Source organism: Eulemur rufifrons, chromosome 7 (genome assembly GCF_041146395.1).
Source record: "Eulemur rufifrons isolate Redbay chromosome 7, OSU_ERuf_1, whole genome shotgun sequence".
NCBI lineage: Eukaryota > Metazoa > Chordata > Mammalia > Primates > Lemuridae > Eulemur > Eulemur rufifrons.
In genome coordinates, this window is record NC_090989.1 from 63482989 (window position 1) to 63502785 (window position 19797).

Here is a 19797-nt window from a genome sequence, read left to right on the forward strand (position 1 = left end):
CCTCACACTATATCAGTCTTATCTTATTCTTTTTCTCATTTATATACGTTCTGTTAATATATGCCATCATTATATATACTTTCTTGCATGATGATGGCTTATATTAATGTCATCATCTTATACTGGGTTTTGTTTCATTTATGAATATTTTGCTTCTTCAATTAAACTGTGACACTTTCAGGTAAAATTCTCTAAATGGGCCACAGGTCTGAACCGACACAACTCATCCTGTATTCTGTGATATGTACCCAATGAAAAGAACATTCACTACTTGTTTTTGTTTTTGTAGTATCTACAACACCTTATGATATGGGAAGATACTGAAAGAGGAATATGAAGAATGAATGTACTGAATAAATGCAATGCTTACCTAATACTGAATGAGATCTAAGCATAGCATAAATGAAGTCCCATTAATGGCTACACATTTATCAGAAGGAAAGGGGTGACATGCCAAATCTTTTTTATATACTAATCAAAGAGAAGTTGAAATTATATTTCACAGTAAAAAAAGTTTTAAAAAATGAATTTTAAAAAAGAGAAGATAAAAAAAGAAACTCTATTGGCAAATCACAGGCATAAGTAGTTTAGTTCCCTGACTCAGAGTAGGCAGTCTATGAAGGGAAATATCTCTGTTATACACCTCCATCTGGAAGTCAGCTCCAGGTATTTGAATACCTATAACTGGATAAAACTTCCACAACCCTAAAAATACTCTAAGGCAGCTCTTTATAACTATATAGGGCAGATGAAAGAAATCTCTATTTCTGTGACATCTTGCTTAAGACTATGGAACTTCTATGGTCCTACTGTACTTACTCAACTGACTGGAGAGAAAGTACTCCCAGAAGACAATGTTTTCAAAGTTCCATGTTTTATGTCAAGTACCAAAAATACAATTTTACTTCTCAATATTTAGCTTATGACAATAATTTAAAGAGAAACACTTAGACAAAGCAGATGTTTATGCTCTGAATTACATGGTTAGAATCTAGAAACATAAACTAAAATGTGATATGCAGTTTGAGAGAGTTTTATATTAGAGTTTTCTCAAATTAAGACAAATCTGGCATGCCATAGTATTTCTTTTCAGAAGATCTATACTCCTAAACCATTAGGATCTGGGAGAAATTAAAAAATGCTTTACCATTTACAGAGTTGTAGAATACTGCTCTTGTGCTTTTCACACTGCTGGCACTGCCCACCGAGCCTCCAACATCCCATAATTCTATATAGTAGGTCTTCTCTTCTGGGGTTCCTTCTTTGTAGTCATGAACCTAGCAAATCAATCAATTAAAATAATTATTACAGCCACTAAACAAACTGGTAAGCATCCTCACCTCATTCCAGTTTAAAGCATTGGACATTCCATGTCTGCACCTCACTCTCTCTGATCACTACCTCCTATCTTTCAAGCTTACTCTCTTTCCTGCTCCAACTCTAATAATCTGTGACTCCAGAGGACCCTACAGTTAATTGATCCTAACATCTTTCACAGCTCTCTCTTCCATTTTCAAAGCCTCATTTCCTTCCTAAGCATAAATTCCATGATCCATCATTACAGTCACTCCTTTGGCACTTGCTCACAATTATATTCATCTGACAAAATTCCAACCCTGGTTATATCCACCTTTTCCCCTATTCCACGTCTATAACCCAGCTGACTGAATGTGGAGCTCACAAACATATATATTCAAGCTGATTGGATTCTTTTTAAGTGTACCTTTGCATCTATCCTTCAATCACTTCCACAGTCCATTTGCCCTTTTCTTCTTCCAGATAATGATTTCATACTTTCTCTTCTTTTTAAACTTCCAATCACTCTTCCCCATCCTCAGTCACAGCTAATAACCTTGCTTCCTAGGACAGAAGCAATTAGAAAAGAACGTCTACAAATTGCTCTTCCCGTATCTATCCACCCTCTTTCATCTATGCCCATATAATCTGCTTTCCTTCCTGCTATTATCTCAGGCTGTCTGTATCCCTAAGGCTAGTTTGCTCCCTAAGGAGCAAACTAAATCTCCTCTTGTGCATGAGATTCCCACCTTAAAAAAAAAAAAAAAAAAAAAACCTTCTCTTGACCTCATGTCCTCTTCCAGCTACCATGCCACTTTTCTCTTCCTTTTCATAGCAAAAGCCCTCCAAAGAGGCTAGCTATTCTCAGCTCTAATTATTTTCTTCACATTCTCTTTTGAACTCATTTCTATCAAACTTTTATCCCAATCACCCCACCGAACTATTCCTTGTCAAGGTCACATGACCTCCACATTGCTAACTCCAATGGTCAATCAACACTTTTCATTTTACTCCATTTGACATAACTACGCACTCCTTGTGCCTAGCAATATTTTCTTCACTTAGCTTCCAGGATATCACACTCTCCTGGTTTTCTTCCTACCTCACTGGCTAGTCTTTTTCAGTTTCTGTTTGGGTTCTTCTTATCTCTCTGACTTCTAATTGTTGGAATGTCCCAAGGTTTAGTTCTTCAGTCTCTTTTCTTCTCTATCAATACGTGCTCTTGGCAATTTCATCTAATCTTATGATTTTGAATGTCATTATTATGTTGATGAATTTCAAACATATCCATCCTATGAACTTTAGACTACCATAACCAGTAGACTACAATTTAGATGTGTAATAGGCACCTCAAATTTACACATCCAAAAACAATGTTCTAATCTTACTCCCAAATCTATTCTTTTCCCAATTTTCTGTGTCTCAGTAAAAGGCAATTCTATCCTTCCGGTTACTTGGGCCAAAAACTTAAGAGTGATCCTTGACTCCTTTCAAACTGCACATCTGATTTGTCAGCATATCTTATTGCTTTGACCTTAAAAATATATCCAAAATCTGTTCATTTCTCCCCACCTGTGCTACTACCACCCAGGTCAAAGCCTCTATCTATCTCATTGCCTGAATTAATGTAATGGTTTCCTAACTGGCCTCCCTACTAAGGCATCCCTCAACTACCCTGTTTGTTTTCCAAATAGTAGCTAGGGTGATCTTTTTAAAATATAAGTGATGTCATATCACACCCTTCTGCTCAAAACCCTCCAGTGACTTTCTCACTCAGAGTAAACTCTAAAGTGTCTCCTTTTTCTCATGGTCTAGGCTCTATAGGCATTTAGTACCAGTACTATATAACTATTCAGAAACAAATTATGATATATGACAACCAGATTAAAGTATAGTGGTTCACGGGTATACATCAGAATCTTCCAAATTTTTTTTTTTTTTTTAATATACATGCCAGTCTTACTGAATCAGGACCTTTGGGATTAAATCCTAGGCATGCGTATTTTGAACAATTCTCCAAATGATTCTGCTGTAACTCTCTAGTTAAGAACTGCTGATTTTATGGAATGGAACTATTCTGGTATCTGGAGCTCTAGATTATACTCTTGATTGCCACTAATCATCCTTAGTATCTTTGAGCCTCAGTTTCTTTGCCTATAAAATGAAGGAGTTCTATTATGTGATTTCTAAAGTATCTACTGGCTTTTACATAATAAAAAAAAAAGCCAAGATAGCTCAGTAGTTAAAACAGATGTCTTAAAATGCACTAAAACTCATATACTATATTCAACAAAATGCTTTACACTTTTACTTATTCACAATTTTTTTGTCCAAATCCTTTTGGCCGAGGAAAAGTTTAAGTAAATATGGTACTCTATAGACAGCCACATTGATATTAAGAAGATAATTATCAGACTGACAACAAAGACAAAAGGACAGAAACATGAGAATAGCATAGTCATAGAATTTGGGGACCACTTTGGATAGCGGAAATTAATACTGTATACTACAATAAAAGGAATCACTATTTTGCTATATAGCATAAATGACTAATAATATGTAATGATGCCAAATCATCAATAAAAAAATTAAATTACATGAGTTCTATTATATGTAAGAAGGCAGGGAAAGGTAAATAATACATTTTTTTTTTACAAGATTTCCAAGTAAAACAATGGAAAAAATAATACAAGGTGTTATAAGGAGTAAGTTATCTGTTATAAAAAAAGCTCAGCCACTTCAGTGAAGCCTTCCTGATCCTACCTTCCTCCTGGCCCCAAACCAACCAGGGCAGGTTTGGTACTCCTATTTGCTTCCATAACACCCTGTACACCTCTATCATTTTGCTAAGCACACTGTTTTATTTATCTACCGATATCTCTCCTATTAGACTCTGAGCTTAAGTGCAAGGACTATGTATTATTCATCTTTGTAGCCCTAGAAAATAGCATGATAACTAGCATATGTTAGATGCCTGGATATGTTTGTTAAATAAATGAATAAATTTAAGATATCTCATCCTCTGAGGCTTTATTATATTTAATTTATTATTTTACTGAATTCCAGTGCTTCTTAAATGCAATTCTGAGAGCAAACTAAATCAAAACCGGTAGGAAGTTTGTCAAAAGAATACAAATTCCTGGACCATCCCAGAAGCTTCTGGAATGGGGCTCAAAAACCCTATTTTTTTTAAAAAAAGCTCCCTATATGATTTTCATACATAAATTTGGCAACCATTGCAATACACCAGTTTTTTCTCTAAAATTATTTCAAATGTCTAATGTTGCCTCCCATAAAAGACTATAACTCATTCTGAGAATAGCCACCATCCAATACAAATTCATAGGGAGAATGCCCTCTTAGCTAGCACCCTTGAGGCTACGCATACTCTCAAGCCAGGCTGACCCACTCATCTATACTCTTCACCACCAAATACCTTCCCTAATCAAATCTTTTCATGTTTCCTTCTAGAATCAAAAGAGAAGGTGCCCTCCTTCCTTTCCAACTTGCTCAATTAATACTGGCTAAGTTTAACTTAAATTCACATGGAACGTGTCCTAAGAACTTTAAACCAGTATCTTATAACTTATAGCTATGATGTTGTATTTTTCACATGGCTGAGTAATCTCCAAAGGAAAGCTTGACATTATAACAAATATTTCTCTTGACACAGTAAGTGCTACTTTTTTGTTATACTAAGAGCCCAACATGATGGAGGGGTAATGCAAAACCATAAATGTTTTTTTCTTTTTGAGAGACAGAGTCTAGCTCTGTTGCCCAGGCTAGAGTGCAGTGGCATCATTGCTCACTGCAACATCAAACTCCTGGGCTCAAGCGATCTTCCTGTCTCAGCCTCCCAAGTAGCTGGGACTACAGGCATGTGCCACCATGCCCAGTATGAGCTAATTTTCATATTTTTTTGTATAGAACGGGTCTCAAGCAAATCCTCCTGCCTTGGCGTCCCAGAGTGCTAGGATTATAGGCCTGGAAGTGTTTTTATATTTAAAACAGGTTATCAAGGATCTGATACTTAAAGTCATTTCAGACCTTAGAGCTATTCAATGAAGGATTTTCTTAACAGGAAGCAAAAGTATACTGATCATCAAATGGGAAAAGGAACCATATTTCTCAATGTCACTGCCACTTTGGACCTTCTCATTTACTGAGTTTTCAACTTTTTACTGGAAACCAAATCAAGACTTACATACATAAGGTTTTGTCTCATTTGAAGAGTTCATTCATTGTAACTTTTAAAAAGCAGAAACAAATTTAGTAAAGAAAATGATACACATCAAAAAAGAACGCTGGATGTTATAGATGCTAATAAATTTGTTTTAGTATTTGTGCCTGCAGAATTATTACTAAACAGAAAAGGAAGGTAGGTCTTAGGGGAGAGCTGAGAGAAAAGAAAGAAGGGTAAAAAAGAGCAACTAGGAGAACATATCACAGGAGCAGAAATTAATTTGTCTCATTCACTGCTATACTTCCAGTTCCTTGCCCTGTGTCTGGTATCGAGTTGGCATGCAACATATGCATTGAATAAACAAATGAATGAATGAATAAAGGTTACTGCTAACTGCCTCTTCATTTCCAATAACTCCTCTTTTGCCTTCAGTCAAGCCATTTCCTCTATGTTTTTAAAAAAAATTTCACTTTCCATTCTATTCTCTATCCATTCTTTCCTTTATTTAATCTCTAAACTTTGTGAAAAACTAATTTTAACTCTCCATCTATATTTCCTCTTTGCCCACATCATTTGGTTTCTTTTTTTCTTTTTCTTTTTTTTTTTTTTTTTGAGACAGGCTGGAGTATAGTGGCACAATCATAGCTCACTGTAGCCTTGAACTCCTGGGCTCAAGTGATCCTCTGGGCTCAGCCTCCTGAGTATCTAGGGTTACAGGCATGTGCCACAATGCTCAGCTAATTTTTTATTTTTAGAGATGGAGTCTCACTATGTTGCCCAGGCTGGTCTCAAACTCCTGGCCTTAAGCAATCTTCCCACCTTGGCCTCCCAAAGTGCTGGGATTACAGGTCTGAGCCAGTGCACCTAGCATATCATTTGGTTTCTAACATCACCATTCCATTGTACTTTCAAAGGTCAATACCAACTTTGTCATCACCAAATCCAGTATTTTTTTTTCTCTCTCAGTCCTTATATCTCTACAGTATTTCATACTAAAAAGAAATCCCTCTTTTATGAAATTCTCATCTCTCTTTGCTTTTGTGGTAGTTCCATCATCTTGGCTATGCTCTTCTCTCTCTGATCAATCTTTCTTGGACTCCTCTTTCACCTTCAACTCTCTAAATATACCCCAAGGTTCTCCTCCTTCTCTTTCTAAATTCTCTTTTTTAAAAATCTCATCAGCTCTCATGGTTCGGTATTATTTCTATATAGATGATTTCATGTCAGAATTCTCTGCTGAGCTCCGGCATCTCATTTCTAAATGCTTTCAGAAGAGCTTTACTTGGATAGCTCACAGATATCTCCCTTTACTACTTCTAGAACTAAACTTATTATCATTTCCCTCTTTTTCACCTATAATATAATCCTCTTCTATGGGGAATAGTTCATCCTCCCACTTACCCAGGCCACCTATTCAATCATTAACACCTACTATAATTTTGCACTTACTTTCCTGAACTGCTAATACTTATTTTTTATACCAGTACTGTCCCATAGAACTTTCTACAATGATGGGAAAATCCAATATAGTAACCACTAGCAACATGTGACTACTGAGCAGTTGAAATGTGTCTTGGCCAATTGAGGAACTAATTTGAGCTAATTTAAATTTAAATTGCCACATGAGGCTAGTGGCTACTATATTGAACAGCATCAAAATACTTTTTTTCTTCATACTGTTCTGGAACACAAGGCAATACAGAGTAGTGATCAAGAACACAGGCTCTTGCACCAGATTTCCTGGGTTTGAATCCCAACTCCATCACTTCCTAGAAATGTGATCTTGGACAAGTCATGTAATGCCTCTGTGCCTCAATGGCTTCATGTGTCAAATAGGGACACTTATAGGGCCTACCTCGAAGGGTTGCTCTAGGAATTAAGTCAGTTATTATGTAAGTGGATGCCTAGCCAAAGTAAGCACTAAAAAATGTTTGTCCCAGCTATTAGATCCCACCTCATATTCTTAGTGATGATACAGACTATACCTTTTATTTCTCCCCAGTGCTTGTGCATCATTATGCTGCCCAAAGAGAAATTCAATAAATATTGATTTTATGCAATGTGTAAATCAGAGAGTTAAAATCCCATTAAAGAGAACTAGAAATGACAAATCAATTTTCTTATTTATAATTTGTGAAAAGATTAAATTTTGTAAGTCTTGTTTTCATAATTAGACTAGCCAAGCATTTATTATCAGTCCTATTCGAATTGGGGCAACAAAATTAGAAGACATGAATGAATGAAGCATATCATAAAATAAGACTCTTCTCTCTTGTCCCTTCAGTTCAGTAATGAACACCTCTCTACCAAATACTAAATCCAAAATGTTAATAATGACTGAGTACATACATTAAACTCATTAGCTTCACCAAGTACTTGAAGTTAAACGATTAGCACCTTATCATCTCTATTTTTAGTTGGCTCTTAATAGACTGGAAGTGAGCTAAATGGGGCAACTGTTTCTAAGAGTTTTGAAGAATGTATATCTATGTATCTATACTAATTCTGAAGCTCTCCTCTCACAGGTTTCAATAACATAGAAACTATAATTGTAATATACAAGCTGCTACAGAAGACAGTGTTCTCCCAAGCTATTTAGCTAAAGCCTTTATAAGCTTTAAGCATTCTTTCTAGAGGGAAGAACTGTTCACTTTATTATAACAATAGCCAAAATGATTTACATGTCTATGACAACTTTCCTTAAGATTATAGTTAAAATGCTTTTTACTTATGTTGTCACTCAAGAAATGCATTCTTCTCAAAAATGGAAGTCAGAAATCAACAAGCCCAAGAAACAATGAACAATATGAAAGCAAGGTCATTTTCAGGCACACATGCCCCATTCTTCCATAATAATGCAGGTTAAACTGTCTTTAAAGGAATCAGTTAGTACCACACTCATTCTAGTAAAATCAGTCATATTATTATATGACCTTTGTCTTTGACTACGTATCCTTTATTCCAATCTCCTTTTGCGCAGTTTTATGCCTTCCCTAGTGTTCCTTGGAACTATGTACAAAGTTCAAAAATCTGCACTCTGGCTGGGCACAGTGGCTCACACCTGTAATCCTAGCACTCTGGGAGACTGAGGTGGGAGGATGGCTTGAGGTCACAAGTTCAAAACCAGCCAGAGAAAGAGAGAAAGAGAGAGAGAGAGAGAGAGGCTCCATCTCTACCAAAAATAGAAAAAATTAGCCGGTCATGGTGGTGGGCACCTGTAGTCCTAGCTACTCGGGAGGCTGAGGCAGGAGGATTGCTTGAGCCCAGGAGTTTGAGTTTGCAGTGAGCTATGATGATGCCACTGCACTCTACCTAGGGTGAAGGAGACTCTATCTCAAAAAAAAATAAAATAAAATAAAATAAAATAAAAATCTGCAGTCTAGCATAAGCTAACTGCTAGGGAATTCCAACTTCACTTTCTCCCAAAGCAGGGGTTTCCAAAGGGAATTGCTGCTGTTACGTCTAAAACTTGGTCAAAGTCTTGAGAACTAACTAGTAATCTTATGTTGGTCTGCTCTCTGGGATTTGCACAAAAGCATTCCTTCCAGACATAATCAAGCCACCATCCTCATATACAGGGGACTGCTGAGATAAAGCTTCTTTTGGAAACTTTGCCACCAGCTACACTCAAGACATTTATATCCCTGTTATCCTCAGTTACCATATATGTTAGGTCCTTAATGTATCTCTCATATTCTTATTCCCAAAAAGCTTTTGCTTCCTCTCTTGTCATTCAACCCTCAATTGTTTTCCTTCCTCTAAATAGTTCCACTTTTCTCCCAGAATCTTACTTCACATTTACAAAATTCCATTATATCCCATCCCTGACCTCATTATATTAACTAATCCCTGCCTCTACCCTGAAGATACAACTTCTCCTTATGCCCTCTCAGACAGATGCTGTTTATTCTTTAACATTGTAATTATCTCAGAGTTAAAAAATAGGAAATGCCTTGCTTAATATCCAAAGCTACTCTCCAAGCTTACTCTCCAAGCTATTCCTCTATCCTTACATTAAAAAAACTTGTGTTCTTTAGAGGCTCTGGACCAAAAGATATACTCCCCTTAGCCCCCGGCTTTACTGTTAATACCTACTAGCTTCCTATCACCATCTGATTCCTAGTCTTGCTCCTCTGCTCTAAGTCCTGTCATTAACCATTTTATATCCATTTAGAAATCCAATTCCACCCCCTATCCAGTGTTCCTCAAGGTACAGAATCATCTCAGATGATCTTAAAATGCAGATTCCTGTGCATCATGCATAACTCTGAATCAGAATATCTGGGAGCAAGGCCCAAGAATCAAATTAAAAGACTAAGATTGTTAGACTGGTCATCAAAACAAAATTTAGCTACATCCTACTTACAAGAGACACACCATAAATATAAGGACATCGGAATTATGAAAGTGAAAAAATGTATATAAGATAATCCACACAAACACTAACTAAAAATAAGTTGGTTTAGCTATTTTAATATCAGACAACACAGACTTCAAGGCACGATGTATTACCAGATATAGAGAGGAACACATTACAATAATAAAACGTTAAATCCTTCAGAAAGTTTAAGCAATCTTAAATTAGTATACACCTAGTAATATAACCTCCAAATACATAAATATAATAAAAAATGGACAGAACTAAAATCAGGACTAGACAAACTCACACTTATAGTTGGAGATTATATTTAATAATACTCATTCCTTAGTAACTGAGGAAAGAAGCATACAAAAAAAATCAGTAGAGATAGAGATTTGAACAAAGATTTGAACAAAATGATTAGCAAGCTTGACCTAATTGCATATTTAGAACACTGCACCCAATTATAGAATATGCATTCTTTTTGAGTGCACATGAAATATTTACCAAAATTGACCATAAAGTGGGACATGGAGCAAATCTCAACAAATTTCAAATGATGAAATCACACAGCATATATTCTCTAAGCACAATGAAAGTAAGCTAGAAATCAATGATTAAAAGATAACAAACATTGTCAAATGCTTGTAATTAAGAAGCACATTTCTAAGTAACCTATGAGTCAAAAAAGAAATCATCATGGAAATTAAGTAATATTTTGAACTAAATGATAGTGAATAAAATTTCAGGGATGCAGCTAAAGCTGTGCTTAAAAAGAAATTTAGGAGCCTGAGAGCTCTAAAAGCAAGCCTGAAAAAAAAAAATCAGTGAAGAAATTACTCATTTTAACAAGTTAGAAAAAAGACAGCAAATTAAACCCCCCAAAAGCATAGACATAATAAAGAGCAGAAAGTAATAAAATATAAAACAGATATATAATAGAGAAAATCAATAAAGCCAAAAATTAATCTATGGCAGACTTCTGGTAAGACTGATAAAGAAAATAAAAGAAAAGCCACAAATTACCCATACCCATGAAATTACCCATGAAAATGGGATTTCCTCTGTAGGATTTTTAGTAATAGTCTCTTGGTTTAATTGTCTTATTGAAAGACAATTAGAGCCCGGTGTGGTGGCTCACGCCTGTAATCCTAGCACTCTGGGAGGCTGAAGCAGGCAGATTGTTTGAGTTCAGGAGTTCAAGACCAGCCTGAGCAAGAGCGAGACCCCCGTCTCTACTAAAAAATAGAAAGAAATTAACCGGACAACTAAAAATATATAGAAAAAATTAGCCGGGCATGGTGGCACATGCCTGTAGTCCCAGCTACTCGGGAGGCTGAGGCAGTAGGATTGCTTGAGCTCAGGAGTTTGAGGTTGCTGTGAGCTAGGCTGATGCCATGGTACTCTAGCCTGGGCAACAGAGCGAGACTTTGCCTCAAAAAAAAAAAAAAAAAAAGACAAGTAAAAGACAGAAAAACAATTTTGGGGGGAGCAATTTAGTATGAAATGGACAAATCGTTTCAAAAACATAAATTGCTGCAATTGACACAAGAAAAAATAGTCATTTTCATGTTTTCTTTAATGTTACCTAAAAACTTCCTACTAAGAAAACCTTCGGTCCAGATGTCTACCTGTGAATTCTTTCAATTAACTAAGAAAGAAATAACACCAATCTTAAAAAACTCTACAGAGAATAGATACAGAGATAATACTTCCCAACTCACTTTATGAGGCTAGCATAAGCCTGGTACCAAAACCCCATAAAGAGATTATAAGAAAATGACAGGCTAATCTTTCTCATGAACTTAGGTGCAAATATCTGAAACAAATATTAGAAAACTCAATCTAATGGTATATGAAAAGACTGGTACAAGAAGACAAAGTTGGATTTTTCCAGGATTGCAAGATTGGTTTAACATTTAAAAATAAATCAACATAAACTTACCACAGTAATAGAATAAAGCAGGAAAATCAGGATTACCATGAAAAATTGATAAACTTCAATATCCAATCATGATATCACCTCTCATCAAAATAGGAACAGAAGGAAACTTCTTTAATTTGATCAAATGTACCTACAAAACTGCTACAGCAAACACCTAACTTAATGACATTATACTGAAAATTTCCCATGAGCTTGGGAGTGAAACAAAGATGCCTATTAGTGCCACTTCTATTCAATATTGTATAGGGTTCAGCTGATTCAACAAGACAAGGGGGAATAAACCAAGACAAAAGGTGAATAACATGAACAGACGGGGCTCTGGGTGGACACAGAAAAGAGGATTAGGGGAGGGGTAAAGGGACGGGCAGAAAAATTGGACTGAAGTTCAATTTCCACTTCAAATTGTAAAGCACGAGATCAAAACTTTGCATCTATTAAGCTTCTCTGTTTGTCTCTACAAACCTGTAGGCTAGATGAAGCAGGTATTATTTACCTCTATTTTGCAGATGATATAACTAAGCCTCAGAGAGGTAAACTGAGTAAGGTCACTCTTCAAGAAGCAAAAGGCAACTGACTCAGGAAGTGGGGGTTTAAATCTAAGTTTCTTTTCAATACGTATTTCTTTTCAATACATCATGTGCTTTTACAGAAGGGCAGCTAGAAAAGTCCGAAGGGAAATTTTGTACAGAACTTGTTATTGGGTCTCCCGAACCTAAATAAAGCTGCCATTGGATTTAGGAACACGGCAGAATGAAAAGACACAGACCTCTCCTACTTCAAACTCACAGAAATGTTATAAAAATAAGAGAGAGAGTGAGACAGACATATAGAGGGGACTAGCTCAAGAGAAAGTTAAGAGAAAGAAAGGAATATCCCCCAGATGCTATAAATGAAGAAAAAACTCAAAATCAGAGGGAGAAGTGGGAACTGACACAGATTCAGATATAGCTTCCAGGGTTGGTGCCTGGAGTCTTAGTGTCCATCCAGGAATAGCAGACCTGTTTTCTAGCTTCTAAGGTAAGAGTATATATGTGGGTGAGTGACAAAGACCAGAGTGTAGTTCCCTTCTTGAAATCTGGACCCTTGATGAGCTGCCCAGTCAGTAAAAACAGAGAGTTGGAAAAACTCTGTCCACAGGCTCAGGGAAGCAGAAAAAACTTTCTATTTGTCAAGAACCTCAGGTAGGTTGGTAGAGAGTAGATAAAACATCCACAAGAAATGGAAAACACAGGCCTGTGCTACAACTGGATGCTGGAGGAATTTACATTATCTAGATGGCATGGAAACTCAGAGCTTAGAAACTGAAATCCCCAGGGCTCTGGCAGCAACAGAAATGAAAGGCTCTGTAGAGGGATACTTTCACAACACAGCATATAGGAGTTCCAAAGGAGAGGAAAAAAATCCTGCTGAAGATGTGATCATCTTCAAAGAATTATTAATACAAACCACACAAGGAGATACATTTCTATGAAGTACAGTAGCATGTACAGCAAATAGGATAACTATCCCCCCTCCAGAAAAAAATGGAACAATCCAAAAGAAACCATAAAATAAGTATGTTGAAAATGATTAAAATAAAAAGTAGATACCATAAGATCAGGACATTCTGAAAAATTTTTACACTTGAAAAAGAACCAGAAGAAACATCTAGAAATTAAAAACCATAGTTACTTGAAATGAAAAACTGAGTGGATGTTGTTACAAAGCAGATTAGACATAGCTGAAGAGATTCTTAGTTAACTGGAAGGCAGATGAGTACATCATCCAGAATGCAGCAAGGAGAAATAAAGAATAAAAAGCATGACAGTGCCATTAACAGATATGGGAGACAAAAATCTAATAGAAGTTCAAAAGAGAGAGATAGAGGCAAAGAGGAAAGACAAACAGGTAATGGCTTAAAATTTTGAAAAATGAAGATATGAGAAGCATGACAACTTCTGAATAGGATGAATAAAAACTAATCCACATCTAGACATATGTTAGCAAAACTACAGAACATCAAAGACAAAAAACCCAAATCTTTTGAAAGCAACATTAATCTGACAGAAGATTTCTAGTCAGCAGCAATATAAATCAGAGCCTATGAAACAACCGCTTCAAAGAAAGGAAGGAAAATAACTGTCAAGCTAGCTATCTACCATTCCTTCCCTATTTATTTCTTAACTAAAGGAGAGAGGTGAGCCAGCAGATGAGAGACTTGCTCAGAACTAACTAGTATTAGCAAAGACCAATAATATCTGGGAGGATACTTAATTTGATGGAAATTGCACTTGATTCCTAAACATGAGCTAGAACAGAAGATCCAGACGTGAGGCTCCAGAAGTTGTTGCCCTTACGCTACATTTCTAGCCAAAAGTTGGCTGCTATAGTCGCCGAAGCTGAGGCAGAATTATTTATGAAGCATGTTAAGTGAACTCTGGATATATGGCGAAGTGATTATAGCTGAAGTCTGTGAAATCAGATTAACTGGGTTTAAATCTTCACTCTGCTTTTTATGAACTGAGTGAATCTGGTCAAGTTGTTTTACTTCTCTGTGCCTTCGTTTTTGCATCTATACATCTCATTTTTAAAAAGATTAAATAAGAAGAGACATGTAAAAGCATTTGGCTTAGTACCTGACACATAGTAGGAGCTTAATAAGTTCCAGTTATTATTGTTATTTAATTTTGACTACAGTACTGTAATTTGATCAGGTAGTTTGAAGGAGTTATCTTTAGTAGGATTACTGAAAAACTAAAATATAAGAAACACATACTCTGACATCCACAGAGCAGCCCACAGTCCATGATGGATTTCCGAGCACCTGGTTTTGGCACAGAAGATGGACTAATGATGATTTCCCAACACCTGTAAAAGATATAGGCACTCTAGTCACATAAGATACATGCTGAAATCTATTATGGCAAAAGTAAGGCTGAGAATACACAGGAATAATGATATGTAAAACATGATTGTTTAAAGGGTGTTCACACCATATCAACAATATAAGCTTTAGTGAATAAAGTGAAGATAGTATAGGGCAGTGTTTCTCTCAAATTTAGCATCAAAATCACCTGAACGATGTGTTAAAACACAGAATGCTGGGTCCTGACCTCAGACTTTCTGATTAAGCAGGTCTGTCATGGGGCCCAAGATTTTGTACTTCTAACATGTTCCCAGGTGATACTGATGCTACCAGTCTCACCTTGAGAACCCCTGTTCTAGGACAATTCCATATTAATTAATCCCTTTCCTTTTGAATAATTTCATCTATTTAGCCTATTTTAGAAATGCAGATCTTAACAGATCTTAGAGGTAATCCCTCTATCCCACACACCAATGCCAAGGTCCCTTCCGTGGCACCCTGTTAGAGAGGCTTCCAGATTGTGAACACTGTCAGTGAAAGGGACTCACTATTTCACAATTTCATATTTAGACACTCCAGTTCTCCCACCTAGCGACTTTTTAAAAAAGCAGCCAAACATTTGGCCCAGACTTATTCTTTGGAAAAAAAGAACTCTACTCCCTGTTCTACATCATGGCCCTTTACTTTAAGGCAGCACTTTACCTTCTTTTGGGCTCAGGGCAATCTAATTATTAATGCTAAGGGTAGCACTCAGTGATCTGTGTGAAGAGATCAGGGAATGAGCTCTCCCTGTACAACCATGTGTGCAGTCGACCCATTCATTTAACAGCATTTTGAGATTCCATTATGACAAACATAGTTGGTGAATTTTTATGAATTACTAGTTGTATGAAAAATTTACATCATCTCTTTGTGTGCATTAGTGTGTATGAACCTATCACTTATGTTTATTTTTTATTATAAAAAGTTATATTTACAATCTAGAAAGTATAAAAAAACCACCCGACGACCACTATTATCAACATGTAGGTTTCTTAATTCCATAAGAAGGGTTTTTCTATAAGCAGGTGGTTATTGTGATTATATACATGGTATACTTAAAAACAATAAAACAACATAAATCTTTGCTTATAATAGTTTGTTCTAGAATATCTTATTCATTTTTTCCTCTTTCTCCCCCTCCCCCATTGGCCAGGTGAAATAATCTTTTAAGACACATCATTATTTTAGTTATAAAGTATTTTCTGACTCCACACAGGTAGAACTAAGCATACCATCCACCATCCTCTGGGCCTCCACTGTACCCTATACATTTTCCTACAGAGCACTTAAAACACATTACACTTGTTTGTTTATCGGTTTTATTCACTCTATTTAAGTTCCTTGAGGATTGAGGCTGGGTTTTACTCATCTTTTTCATATTCAGTACTCAGAATAGGGCCTTAATTAGTATTTATTAGTGACTAAAAGTTCCCATGTTTTTATAGAATCTTCATAAACATGTTTCAATCTCCAAAGTACTTCAGAGAGTAGACATAACAATTTACTTAACCATCTTCCCATAGTTAAATATTTAAAGTGTTTTCATATTTTCACTACACTAGGGAAAGTTTTTATTTCTGTTTAAACCTTTATTTAAAATTACATCATTTCCTTAGTATACCTCCCCAGAAGTGAACTCAGTAGGTAAAAGGAAACAAATATTTAAAGTTCTTTATGCATATTGACAAATAACTTTCATTTGGTTACACTGCCACCAGCCATACACATGAGCCTACACCTCATGTACGTGGCTGTTGTTGCACCTCAATAGTATCAGGTAATTGGTTTTTCATTCTGGTTAATTTGATAAGAGAAAAAAAGTGCTTTATTCTGCATCTTGCTTTAGTTTGCATTTCTTTACTTTCTGGTAAAGATATATATTATGATCATCTTTGCAAATCAGCTGTCTTTCTTCTAAATTCTCTGCTGATGTGCTCTGCCCATTTACCTACCGGGTTTTAATGTTATCGATTTATATGATCTCTTTATATATTAAAGATATTAATCATCTCATGTAATTATATAATTGAATCAAACATCTTCCTGTTTCCCCTTTGTTTTTTTTAACATACATTTAAGATTATATTTGTCATCAAATTTACTGCATTGCATCTGTTACCTGTAACCTTTAGGGTATATTGTTGATACTGTGTTTGCATGTTGGTTTATGTGGGAGGCACATAACTAAGCACTTAAGTCACCAGCCTGATGCAAGGCTTAAGCCCTAGTTTAGCTTAATTGCGTCATGGTAATATGCAGCAATACCATCTAGCTCTCCATGAATTAACTGCTGTGGGTGATAACACTGGATACAACCATAAACAGTAAGGACAGTCAAAGTGCTAGAGAATAGTGGCTAACTATTCATTTCTTTAAGATTTCTGGCAGATTGAATTCTATGTTTCTACCTTTAGAACTAAATTGGATCAAAAGAATGCACTTGATTTGTTTGGGGAAAAAAGTGGCCCAATATAATTAGATGTCAGCTCCAAATATAGTTGTTGGTAATGTGTTAAGCTCATCTCTAATCTCTCAAAGAACAAAGAGAAAAGAGTATTTTAGTGAGACTTTCAGGATTCCTTACTAAATTACCAAATATCTCTATAGGATACAAACACAAACCTCTAAATCTCAAGTCACTCCTTCATGTATTTGTGAAACCCTCAAAATTTCAAGGGGGAAATGGTCTTTATTCAAAAATGAACTTTGAAGTTTGAATGCAAAGGCAGATGAAGTGTAAAAAGTGTATTAAATTGCTCATCTTTTAACTTGCTGTTAAAAGGAAACTGATAAAAAGACGATAATTGACTTTGCACATAGAGCCTAACATTACTGCATGTGTGATAAGATCAATCGCTTTTCTGTAGAGCACAGCTGTGTCTGTTTTACAACTAAACACAATGAGAAAAAAGAAAGCGTACTAATTGCCTGATTACTTTTCCACATTTATTGCAGCAGCCAATTCTACCCCTGTTATGTAATGCATTGATTCCACAGTTATAACCCCAGCACCTAATACAGTGCCTGTTGGGGAAAAAAAAATGAATTGACTAGTTCCAACAGTTTGTAACATGAAGGGATTGTTAGATACAATAGAAAAGGGAATTATAGAGGAATGAGAACACCTACTTAATATATCATGAAGAAATGTGTTAGTTCTGGAGTCCAGTCTTAAATTCTACTTGGTGATACTTGCCAAGTCCCTTTAGGCCACCAGTACTTTCTTCACCACTAAAAGGAGTGAGTTTGTTAAAATGACTTCAGCATCACTTCAAGTTATATGATGGAAGAAATGAAGTTCACAAAAACTTCAATTATGTTCATAGAATTTCATAAGGCAACTTTCTTAGGGGAATATTAAATAATGCTCTCTGTAATGTGAAAGGCAATGTGAAAAGATTCTTAACCTCCCTCTCCCCACAATTTTATATAGTTTATGTCAGGTTAGTTTTCAAGCTCTTTGCGATATGTCCTCTCCACCTCCAAGTATTCCTAGCACAATATCATTGCTCACAGCACATGCTGAAAGGTCAACTCCAGAAGAGCACATGTATAAAATGCAAAGTAAGCATTTATTCAAGTTCTTAAGGAGAGCTGGATTAGAGGTTATGGTGGAAAAGAGAAGAGTAGTGAGGTCAGAGGTGAAAATGCATACTTGAACTGCAATTCTCAAATGTCCCAGGTGTCAAAAAAAAAAAAAAAAGAGGATTTTAACAATAGGATTAAATTGCGCTCAGCATTAAGTCCTAGCTGCTTCAGAATGAGACTCTTAATTTCTCCCTACAATCTAGAACATAGGTTTGCAGTTAAGGTCAAATAAGAACAAGGCAATCAAGAAGCCCAAATAAAACAGAACCAACACCCAGTATATAAGTGCATAATATAGCTTAGTGCCTAAATGCATGGACCCTGGATTCAAATTGATTGTCATTTACATCTCTGTTTCACTTTTCTCATCTGTAAAATGGGATAATAGGACTGATATCAGAATTAAGTGAGTTAATATATGCAAAGCGCCTGCCAGAGTCATTCTTAGTGCACGTTTGACTTTCTTAATGAACAAAATCACTTGAAGTTATGGCCCTTCTGAGCACCACGCCCAATACAATACTCAATGCCTGTATTTATTTTTTTTAAACAAAGGAACCTACAATATACTCTAAACTGGAGACGCCCAAGAGACCTGCTTAGAAAGCCGCGAAAAGGAAGAGCAGGGGTTCTGAGCCCCCTACGGCGCTACGCTGCCACTTCGTCAAATGGAGCAAAGTCCTCTGGGAAGTGTAGTCTTTAGCCTTTGAGAGGTACTTCGGCCATAGGCCGAAAAGCCAGAAAGTTGGGAGGAAAGCAGTGAAGGCGGAGGGTTATTGGATAACTCAAAAGTGTCGGGAGACCCAGAGGTGGGTTAAGCTGCTCACCTGAATCTCCTAATACCAGTACCTTCACCCGATCCAGGGAAGCCATCTTGCCACTGCTTTCCTGCCGTTAACGCCTGTTCCGGGATTCTAGGCCAATCAGAGCTGGGCATGGAGGGCAGGGCCTTCATTTTCATTGGCCGGTAGGAGCGTGACTGTCTTGATTGAAGGCTTCGCTGTACTGATTGGCTGATCTGGTTAAAGTTAGCGGTGGTTTCCAAAGCTGGTCGCAGGAATAAGGCGTTTTCTCTGTCGCACAAGTGGCGTGACTCTATTAAGCCGGTAGTTGAATCGCTGAGGGAAGCTGTAGTGGGAGTATTCGAAGATTCGCTTCGGTAAACCTTGTTCCCTATTCCTTGTCCTTAGTTCCCTGGCTTGGCGTCGCATTTCATGGTTTCTCCTTTTCGCTCCCCTCTCTTTTATTATCCTGTTCTCGTTAGTTACGTTTTTGCCTTGGTCCTCTTCTTGGTCCTCCAAAGAACCATTGACCCGGGAGCGGCCAGTGTACGACCTCGGGTAGGACGGGCTTGGCTGCGCCGATTGTGGCCCTGGACCCAACTGGGAGAGTCCGAGGGAGTTTGGGGTCTCGCAGGCAATGGGGAGGAGTGAACATTACTGAACGCGGCTCGTGGAGGACAGCTGGGTCCGGAGGTTTCGCGGTAGTCTGCCGCTGTATGTGTGAAGGCGTGGAAAGTGTCATGAAATATGGTAACT

At 36.8% G+C, this 19797-nt stretch overlaps 1 protein-coding gene across 3 annotated transcripts in view; it reads right to left on the reverse strand.

Moving 5' to 3' along the window:
* RABL3 (RAB, member of RAS oncogene family like 3) overlaps positions 1 to 19137 on the reverse strand; it is a 37154-nt gene extending 18017 nt beyond the window's left edge. For all 3 annotated transcript variants that reach the window (XM_069472684.1, XM_069472683.1, XM_069472682.1), the window contains exons 1-3: positions 19087 to 19137; positions 14540 to 14631; positions 1148 to 1277 (exon numbers count right to left, since the gene is read on the reverse strand). In XM_069472684.1, the coding sequence (XP_069328785.1) occupies positions 1148 to 1277; positions 14540 to 14631; positions 19087 to 19132 (268 nt within the window). In that variant the 5' untranslated portion in view covers positions 19133 to 19137. The remainder of the gene's footprint in view (positions 1 to 1147; positions 1278 to 14539; positions 14632 to 19086) is intronic.
* Between the last annotated feature and the right edge of the window lie 660 nt (positions 19138 to 19797).